The 10,376-nt window shown below is 50.6% G+C and overlaps 1 protein-coding gene across 2 annotated transcripts in view; it reads left to right on the top strand.

Moving 5' to 3' along the window:
• Positions 1 to 6,641, top strand: part of Egln1 (egl-9 family hypoxia inducible factor 1) — a 37,945-nt gene extending 31,304 nt beyond the window's left edge. Inside the window, exons 3-5 of one of the 2 annotated variants that reach the window (XM_041649906.1) lie at positions 3,277 to 3,413; positions 4,995 to 5,062; positions 6,087 to 6,641. In XM_041649906.1, coding sequence (XP_041505840.1) covers positions 3,277 to 3,413; positions 4,995 to 5,062; positions 6,087 to 6,145 — 264 coding nt within the window. In that variant the 3' untranslated portion in view covers positions 6,146 to 6,641. The remainder of the gene's footprint in view (positions 1 to 3,276; positions 3,414 to 4,994; positions 5,063 to 6,086) is intronic. The other variant, XM_041649907.1, reaches the window with a different exon arrangement.
• Positions 6,642 to 10,376: the final 3,735 nt, after the last annotated feature.

Consider the following 10,376-nt stretch of genomic DNA (forward strand, 5'->3'; position numbering starts at 1 on the left):
AACATAATAAACATGTCTCGTACAGTGTGCACCCATGGGTGGTACTGTGCTGGAAGTGGTAGTCTTGTCCTCGGGAGGTGGAGATTCAAGAATTCAAGGCCATCCTCAGTGACACAGGAAGGCTTCTTTAAGTGTTTGCAGGAGGCATTGGCATTTGGTGACACACAAAAGCAAGGCACAGGCCATATTCCTAGTGGTCGACATCATCAGGGGATGAGCCGCTAGTCCACTGTCTAACTGTGAGTTCTAGATTAGGTTCAGGGCAAGGCATTCACATGCCCTTCAACTTTGAGTCCACCTGATCAGGGGCTTGTGGTACACAACTGTGACCTCAGCATTTGGGAGGTGGAAGCAGGCGGACCACAGACTAAGAGCATCCTTGCTTACATGGCAAGTTGGAGGCCAGCCTGGGTTATTTGGTACCTTGTCTCAGAAAAACAAAAACAAAAAACAAGTAACAAAATATCTCCAGATTGGTGATTTTAGTCTAGTGTTTTTCCTTGTAGTCTAAAACACAAGGACCAGATCTCTGTGCAAGTCCCCAACTCCCCATGAAGAGGCCTCCTGGCTCCCAGTGCACTTGACACACTGTCTGTACCCACAGAGCGCTGTGGTCCAGGCAAATGAGTTACATGGGTGAAATTGAGCTCTTATCAGCTATGATTAGAATTTAGACCCAGGCTACAGGAGTTAGGAGTGGAGATGGCTCAGTAGGTGAGGGCACCTGCTATTGACGATCCAATAAATCTGACCCATGGGAATAAGCAACCTCCAAAAACTGTCCTCCCCTCCACAGTACACAGACGGCTGTCCTCCCCTTTCCACAGTACACACAGATGGCTGTCCTCCCCCTCCACAGTACACACAGAAGGCTGTCCTCCCATCCACAGTACACACAGACGGTTGTCCTCCCTTCCACAGTACACACAGACGGTTGTCCTCCCCTCCACAGTACACACAGACGGTTGTCCTCCCCTCCACAGTACAGACGGTTGTCCTCCCCTCCACAGTACACACAGACGGTTGTCCTCCCCCTTCCACAGTACACACAGACGGCTGTCCTCCCCTCCACAGTACAGACGGTTGTCCTCCTCCCCACAGTACACACAGACGGCTGTCCTCCCCTCCACAGTACACACAGACGGCTGTCCTCCCTTGCACAGTACACACAGACGGCTGTCCTCCCCTCCACAGTACAGACGGTTGTCCTCCTTCCCACAGTACACACAGACGGCTATCCTCCCCTCCACAGTACACACAGACGGCTGTCCTCCCCTCCACAGTACACACAGACGGCTGTCCTCCCCTGCACAGTACACACAGACGGCTGTCCTCCCCTCCACAGTACACACAGACGGCTGTCCTCCCCCTTCCACAGTACACACAAACGACTGTCCTCCCCTTTCCACAGTACACACAGACGACTGTCCTCCCCTCCACAGTACAGACGGTTGTCCTCCTCCTCACAGTACACACAGATGGCTGTCCTCCCCTCCACAGTACACACAGGCGGCTGTCCTCCCCCTTCCACAGTACACACAGATGGCTGTCCTCCCCTGCACAGTACACACAGACGGCTGTCCTCCCCTCCACAGTACACACAGACGACGGCTGTCCTCCCCTCCACAGTACACACAGATGGCTGTCCTCCCCCTTCCACAGTACACACAGACGACTGTCCTCCCCTTTCCACAGTACACACAGACGGCTGTCCTCCCCCTCCACAGTACACACAGACGGCTGTCCTCCCCTCCACAGTACACACAGACGACGGCTGTCCTCCCCTCCACAGTACACACAGATGGCTGTCCTCCCCTCCACAATACACACAGACGGCTGTCCTCCCCTCCACAGTACACACAGACGGCTGTCCTCCCCACAGTACACACAGACGGCTGTCCTCCCCCTTCCACAGTACACACAGATGGCTGTCCTCCCCTCCACAGTACACACAGACGGCTGTCCTCCCCTCCACAGTACACACAGACGGCTGTCCTCCCCCTTCCACAGTACACACAGACGGCTGTCCTCCCCACAGTACACACAGTTGGCTGTCCTCCCCCTTCCACAGTACACACAGACGGCTGTCCTCCCCCTCCACAGTACACACAGACGGCTGTCCTCCCCACAGTACACACAGATGGCTGTCCTCCCCCTTCCACAGTACACACAGACGGCTGTCCTCCCCTCCACAGTACACACAGACGGCTGTCCTCCCCTCCACAGTACACACAAACGGCTGTCCTCCCCTCCACAGTACACACAGATGGCTGTCCTCCCCCTTCCACAGTACACACAGACGGCTGTCCTCCCCCTCCACAGTACACACAGACGGCTGTCCTCCCCACAGTACACACAGACGGCTGTCCTCCCCTCCACAGTACACACAGACGGCTGTCCTCCCCCTTCCACAGTACACACAGACGGCTGTCCTCCCCCTTCCACAGTACACACAGACGACGGCTGTCCTCCCCTCCACAGTACACACAGACGGCTGTCCTCCCCTGCACAGTACACACAGACGGCTGTCCTCCCCCTTCCACAGTACACACAGACGACGGCTGTCCTTCCCTCCACAGTACACACAGACGGCTGTCCTCCCCTCCACAGTACACACAGACGGCTGTCCTCTCCTCCACAGTACACACAGATGGCTGTCCTCCCCTCCACAGTACACACAGACGGCTGTCCTCCCCTCCACAGTACACACAGACGGCTGTCCTCCCCTCCACAGTACACACAGACGATGGCTGTTCTCCCCTCCACAGTACACACAGGTGGCTGTCCTTCCCTCCACAGTACACACAGACGGCTGTTCTCCCCTCCACAGTACACACAGACGGCTGTCCTCCCCTCCACAGTACACACAGACGTAGATTAAAAGATAAATTCAGGGCTGTAAGTTCACCTGCTTATTCAGTGTCTGTGGAAAGTCAAAGCAGATGGTTGTTTATACAATGGGACACACCAACCATTACACTTGGGAAGCCACTCAGCAAAGTGGCTTAGTGCCATCAGCGTGAATAGAAACACTCACTGATTTTCAAAACTCTGAAGCAGGTTTGGAGGTTTTGTATATTTATCTGCTTCAAGTGCTTACAACAAACAGGCATTTTTCCACGCATTAGTGTTGGACACGGAGTCCCGCCTTGTTAATTAGCATAATTGTATTCACTAGTAATCCAGCTAAGCATTTCAAGTCACTTAACTCCCCGCCCCCCAACTTAACCTGTCCCCATTCTTGATGGCTTATACTGACATACTCTCTTTTCCCAGGTAAGTGGAGGTATACTTCGAATTTTCCCAGAAGGCAAAGCCCAGTTTGCTGACATTGAACCCAAATTTGATAGACTGCTGTTTTTCTGGTCTGACCGACGCAACCCTCACGAAGTACAACCAGCATATGCTACAAGGTAGTGTTCTGTTCATGGAAAGTTGGTTGACAGTGTGGCAGGGCAGGGGTGAGTCGAAGGGTGAACCTAAACGTTTCTGGGGAGCATCCTGCCTGCTGTCCAGGCCCTCTGGTTTCATGGTCTTCCTCGTTTGAAGGATAGTGTGTGCTCACTCACACGTGGTCCTGAGGATGTCGGTCTTCTCAAAGTTGCTCTTTGCTTGAGGTGGAACAGGACTGGACCTCCTCCCCCCTCTGAGGCACGGTGCGTGTGCCAACACTGCCTGCCTCTGTGTCACTTTTAGGAAAGTAAAAAAGGAAAAGGGAAGCTTTTTGAAAAACTGAAAGATACTCCTGAGAGCACAAGGGAGGAGGAGAGAGACAGGGAAGTTCCCATGTGTGGTCACACCGGGGAGAGCTCTCTGTAGCTGTAGGAGCGCTGCACACCTGCTGCTGCCATGGACAGTGCGTGCCTGCCATCCCACGGTGTCCTTCCTCTCCTGCTGCTAGCTGTGCTTCCATCACGGATTCACAGCGGGTAGCAGCTGCCGTGGTGGAGCCTGATGTCATAGATACCCTGACAGGAAACCTGGGGACCAGGCATGGCACATAGGAGGCCAGTGGTACACTCAGGAGAGGGACCGTGGAGCCAGAGAATAGGCCAGAGCCCAGCTTGGTCCGTATAGCCCAGGCAGAGCGCAGATTATCCAAGTCAGGAGACAGAGGTGGGTGTGCAGAAGGCAGCTCTGGAAGCCACATGTAGAGTTTTCTACTGAGGACTTAGGGCCTGGGAGGAGTTGGTCAGACATCAGAATTCTAGTTGGCAGTTAACTGGCATCCTGGGACTTGGGCAAGAGAGCTTCAGAAGAACCTGTACAGCCCTGTGTCCTGGAGGAGGCTGTGGTAGGAACGGGTGGAGCCTAGGCAGAGTGGGTTAGCCACTGGCCGGTAGATGAGGACATGTGCTTCAGCCACAGGTGCCTCTGGCTCCGCCCTGTATCTGACTCCACAGCTGTGTATTTGGGCTGTTGGTTTTCCCATGAACTCTGGCCTGGATCTACACAGTCTTACCTCATGTCAGTGTGGAACCAATGGCCTGAAGCACACGCTCACATCCAGTGTCTCCCCTGACTCTACTGTTCACATCGCAAGCGCTGTCGTGTGCTTTTATCTCCGAACAGACTGTCATACCACACTTGTTTGTGGGATAAAGTAGTCCAGCTAGGGGAGGTTTTTCAGAAAAAGGTTCAGCCAAATCCAGCATAACTTTCTAGGTAGGAATCCTGGAAGTTTCTGCATGTGGCTTAACTCTCCTCAGTGACACAGAGCCAGGGGTGGTAGACGACCGGCCTGGGTTTCTTTGTCCCAGTCACTGTCCTTCCTCTGGGGAGCCGTCCCCTCTTTTATCTGTTTCTGACCATGCAGATGGGGTGAGTGTGGAGAGGCTGTGAGCCTCCCTTGGATGCTGCAGCTCCTCTGCAGGATGGGCAGACCATGCTTGCCTGGTACACACATCGGTCTGAGGATGTTTTGGGCATTACAAGTTCTAAGGTGCACTCTCTTCCCAGGGACCTTTCTGATCCTGTGTTAAATTTCCTTTTAGGTACGCAATAACTGTTTGGTATTTTGATGCAGATGAGCGAGCAAGAGCTAAAGTAAAATATCTAACAGGTAAACACAGCTGGGGCAGGCTCTGTCAGAACAGTTGGGGATGGTGTTTTCCAAAGCCATAGGCCAGGAATGTTTTTCCAGATTCCTTAATTCCCTTACTTTAAAAAGGACTTCTCTAATTATTAGTCTCTATTCTTATCTGCTGAGTTGTCCAAAGCTTAACAGAAGCTTGAGGCAAGTGTGAGTTAGTTACTCAAACACAAACTGAGCTTTTCTGTGATGGCCTTTAGAGCCTCGAGCTACTACTTAGTGCTCTTTGGGTTACCTAGTCTCCTCCCCTTCTCTCTTAGATAAGTGAACATCCCTTCTTTTTTTCTCTTTCGTTTTTCTTTTTTTTGAGACAGGGTCTCTGTAATTTTGGGGCCTGTCCTGGAACTAGCTTATTTAGACCAGGCTGGCCTTGAACTCAGAGAGAACCGCCTGCCCTTGCCTCCCAGTGCTGGGATTAAAGGCGTGCACCACCATCGCCTGGCCCCTTCTTTCCTATCTACCTCTAAAAGAATGTGTGGCCAGCATAGAAGAGGTGAACTAAATGTTCTCCCAGCCCAGAAGACAGGTGTGTGGGTCCCAGGTGCCAGCTTTCTTTGCGTGCAGGTCATGCACTTGTCCTGTCCCCGTGTGTCCTGGGACCCCTTGCCTGCCTTTGCTTTACTCTTCCACCTGAAAGCCTGCCCAGCAGTCACAGGACCCACTCCTGAGTCCTAAGGAGCTAGACTCAGCCTAGCCTTTTTGTAAGAAGGTTAAAAAAATAGGATGTCTGTGCGCTTTCTCTGTATCTTCAGAGCTGTGGTTTTCCACTGCCGTATAGGCAGGCGGCTCTGTGAAAGGCAGCGGTGCTGTCTCTGCTGATGTCTGCTTGCCCTCCAAGATCTGCACAGCAGTGCGCTTGCCACAGTGGCGGTGGGAACAGCTGGGGGGTGGACCTCATGGGATGCTGGAGAAATGAGGAGGTACTGCTTCAAATGTTGGGGTGCAGTTAGATGCTCTGGTGCTTAATGAGTGAATGCTTCTCTTTCCCTTGCAGGTGAAAAGGGGGTGAGGGTTGAACTCAATAAGCCTAATTCAGTCAGCAAAGATGTCTAGCATGGCCTTAGGTCCGGCAGTACCCACTCACCTACCGGCGCTCGGTTGCCTTCTGTGGACTCGTGGATGGGATGAACAGAGACTCCTGGCTGGCGTTCCAGCTGCGAGCCAGGCAACTTGGCCAGGTGTCGTCCAACAGAGGGCTGCGTCTGCTGTGACTGTGCCGTGGGGTCGGCTCCAGATCTGTGACTGCACTTGGCTGCTTACTGAAGAGGAGATGCTGTCTGAGGAGGGTGGCTTTCCCATCTGGACACACAACAAGGGCCCTATGTAGGATTTTCTTCATTCTTCTATTTTGCCAGATCTGTCATCTAACTGAGTTCATTTCATCTCTCTTTTTTATATCAAGTTTGAATTCGGGGAATTTTTGTATTAGGTACAATTTATCAAAACTGAATTAAGAAAAAAATTTACAGTATTATTCCTGAAAATAACATCAATCTATTTTTGTAAGCCTCCTCATGCTATTAAAGTTGGCCCTAAAGACCTCCTACGATGACTGTCGCCAGTGAATGATGGTTCCTTTCCTTTTGACTGACAGGAAAGAAAGGGCGTGGAGTCCCAGCTGCCATCCACGAGGTTTTTCTTGGCCTGTCTCACAGTAATTTGAACTTGTAAAGGTCTCTGCTGTGACACTCTGACCTTGGTGATAGTGAAACCTAACAGTAGATGGTCACCACTGAATACCAAGTACCTTAGAGAGCGATGGGAGGAGAAAGCCGCAGAGAAATGGTTTGTTCTGTAAGTTAATGTTCCAGTGCTAAGCCACCCGCACTGAGTACACTCGAGCTCCTCCACTCGGGTTCCCAAGACAAAGGGCTGTCTTCTGCTTCAGGGCCGACCTGCCAACAGTCGTGCCCCACGGCCACAGCTTTCCCCATGGCTCCTCCTTAGTTTGTGCTTCCAGATCCTGCCAGTCACAGCCTTGTTCTGCTGCAGCAGAGCTCCCAGTGGCCCCAGGCACGTGGACGTGTGTGGTTGTGGCCTCAAGCGTGGTCATCCATCCTTGGACAACTAAGAGTCATTTTCACAACCACTAATGAGAGACGTGTGTGTAGCCTAGAAATCAAAAGAAGTGTGAATCCAGACACTTTGTTTTATGGGTTTTTCTCTCTTTAGAGAAAAGAGGGACAGTGGCACAGCCACAAAGGCCTGCCAGACTCTTGTCACCTCTCCAGTCCCCTTAGAAAGCCAGACTTTGCACAGATACAGTGTAACTCCTTGTCCCTTGGGTGTTCTATCTCTGACCTTGATCTTTGCCAAAATGTGTGTATGCAGAACTATTTCTGTGTATTTCACCTTGCACCAGTCTTAGCTATATAGTTTGTATCCAATTAGAAACCTTTTCTGTGGAAAGCTCAGTAATTCTTATTAAGAGATTGCTATTGTTCATGTAAAACATGAAAAAAAATCACGTAAAGCCGAGTGTAGATTGGGGGTTACTCAGCACTGTGCTTGCATGAGGGGCTCATGGCAGGAGTCAGTTCTGTCCCACATCCTTTCCTTCAGCCTCAATAACCGCTGACAACCTTTCCAGCAAGTGCCTCTGTCAGCTGGCCAACTCGAGGTTTTGCCACCTGGCCCCGAAGCACCATGTTTCAGAGTTGGGAAGAACTGTTTGGCATTTGGTCACAGATCTGTTTGATTGGAGCAGCAGCTTTTGAATGTGGGAGTCCCTGGTATACTTTGTATCAGACCTTTACAAGTGTACCAGGTTCCAGACTCTGCTGGGTGGGGGTGGGGTGGACTTGCCAGACAAAACTTAAATTATGTATCTTTTGGAAAGCTTATGTACTTCCCTGGAGGTCACTGTGAAAAGATCAGGCAATCAGGATAGCCATGCACTTAATACCGATTCAACTCACAGTTTCATGTTAGTTGCACGAAGAAGGGCTCTATTTAAAACTATTTGTGGCCTCTGTGTGTTAATCCTGGTTAAAGAGAAAGCTTTAAGATGCTGTTTATCCAACACATTAAGCAGCTGGGGAACAGACCTTTACCCGTGACAGGCAGAGCACTTCAGGATTTGCATAAAGAGACTCATGTGGTTCGGACACGGTGTTTCCTATGAAAGCCTCTCACATTGCTTGTAAAGCTAATCTAATTAAAAAGATGTATAAATGTTCTTGAAAAAACTTAACTGTTGTCACCTCCAGCTTTCTTCTGTCTGAAGCCAATTACCATGTCTTGGCTTTCATCTTGGGCCCATTGGTGAGTTACTTATTGTCTAGTCCACAGCGTACAGCAATTACCTTCTGTAAGTGACAGAACAGCCAGTAGAGATGCTCCAGGTGCGGAGACAGGGTCAGCGAGCTGCACCCGCCTTCTCAGTATTGGAGTTCTTTTCTCGGTAGACTTTCAAGTTGCTTTAAACACCATAGCTGTTGAATGCATCATCAGCACCCCTGTGCTGCTGAAGGAGGGGCCTGGTACTCACCTGTAGGGCCATTGGTATGCAGCTCTACACACAGGACCCTTTGATTTGTGGCCACACGCAAAGACACAGGTTCTTAGGCCAGAGTATTACTGTAGCTCTGAGAACATAGTGTGGTGCCAGGTTAATCCTAGCATGTGAGAGGCAGCGGCAGGAAGAGCTCTGCCGCTCTGAGACCCACCTGGCTAACCAGGGCTCCACAGTAACCAGCCGAGCGTGATGTTTGAGGTTCTGGCCTTTAGAGCATTTGGAAAACTACTGAAATAGGCAGTGGGTCTGCAGTGGGGTGGGGCAGAGGAGTGAGACAGAAATGAAGACTCAGTGTGCTAATGTAATGAAACAGTCAAGTCTCTTTGGTTCTGATGCAACCTTCTGAACCTTGTTTAGTTTTCAGACCGTCTTGGCTGTTGTCCAGGCTGGTGTCCAACAGTCCTGCCTAGCCTCCCTAGTACTGTGCTTTCAGCTGGGAGCACCAACCCTGCCTGGGATAGCTTTTAATCCTCTCAGTGTCTTGCCTTCTGCCTGGGTTCTGTAGCTAGAAACCTGAGCCCGCCCACCTGGCTCCTTGGACTCAGTGGACCTCACTGTTTGGATTCCTGTTTCTTAGACTCCATGTCCCCAACTCCTGGTACCCACAGTGGGCAGATAGATGCTCTCAGGCCCACAACTCAGCCCGGTACAGGAATCCACACTGCACTGGAAAGTAGTGTTCTTGTATGTGGATCCTGGGAAGCCTGTCAAAGGCTCTGGAATATTCTTATCCCTGGGCTCTACAGTTTCATAGCTTGCTTGCATCAGCCTGTGGCTTTTCTCAGCCCTGGTGAAATCACACCCCTCGCCTGGTGGCATTCTCTGCTTTCTTCTGGTGCTCCTGTTGCACTGGGGACAGGGCAGCACATGAGTTTAATTCTGCTGTGTTCTTTTCTGGGAACCAACTTTTCTTCACCTCTGAGGCAAGTACTGAAGGGGATCAGTCAGCCCAAAGCCCCACTATGTTTGCAAGACAAGGAAAATCAAGCCTTTCCAAAGGAAAGAACGAAAGTTGAGATTTGGCTGCAGTTGGTAAAAATTCTTAACTATAAAACATGAGAGGGGCTGAAGAGATAGATGGCTCAGCGGTTAAGAGCAGCGGCTGCTCTTCCAGAGGTCCTGAGTTCAATTCCCAGCACCCACATGGTGGCTCATGACCATCTACAACAGGATCTGATGCCCTCTTCTGACATGCAGGTGTACATGTGGAGTACTCATGCATAAAATTAAATAAAGTTAAAAAAACATAAAAAACCATGAGAAAACCTAAATGCAGTCAAATGAGCATTTTCTTGGATAAAATGTGAAATTAGGGAACCATGTCCAGCTCTGTGGGACACTCCTACAATTACTGCAACAGACTTGGGAGTTCAAGGCAACTGGATTCACATGGTGGAATCCCAATCTCAAACTAAGCAACCTAAAAGGAAAGAAAGATAGGGGCAGGGGGAGGTCATCCTTTCCAGGAACAGAAACAAGAAGATTGGAAAGAGTTGTCAAGTTAAAGTCAAGTGTCCTGACCCAAGTTCCCTTCTTAAACCCATGTGGTAGGAGAGAACTGACTCCTGCAAGTTGCCCTCCAACACACATGCTGTGGCATGAGAAAGTTCTCCCTTAAAAAAAGAAAGGCTTAAGATGTCCAGGGAAGGCTGGATTCATATGAAAACACAATGAAGTAGAAATGCAGCCCAGAAGTACAAGAGAGCAGGGAACACACACAGCTGTGCTGAGCTTACGGTGCTCTGTGGCCCCAGCAGCATCAGGATG

Source organism: Microtus oregoni, unplaced genomic scaffold, assembly GCF_018167655.1.
Source record: "Microtus oregoni isolate MIOR12 unplaced genomic scaffold, Mior012 000004F_ref0000308, whole genome shotgun sequence".
Classification (NCBI taxonomy): Eukaryota; Metazoa; Chordata; class Mammalia; order Rodentia; family Cricetidae; genus Microtus; species Microtus oregoni.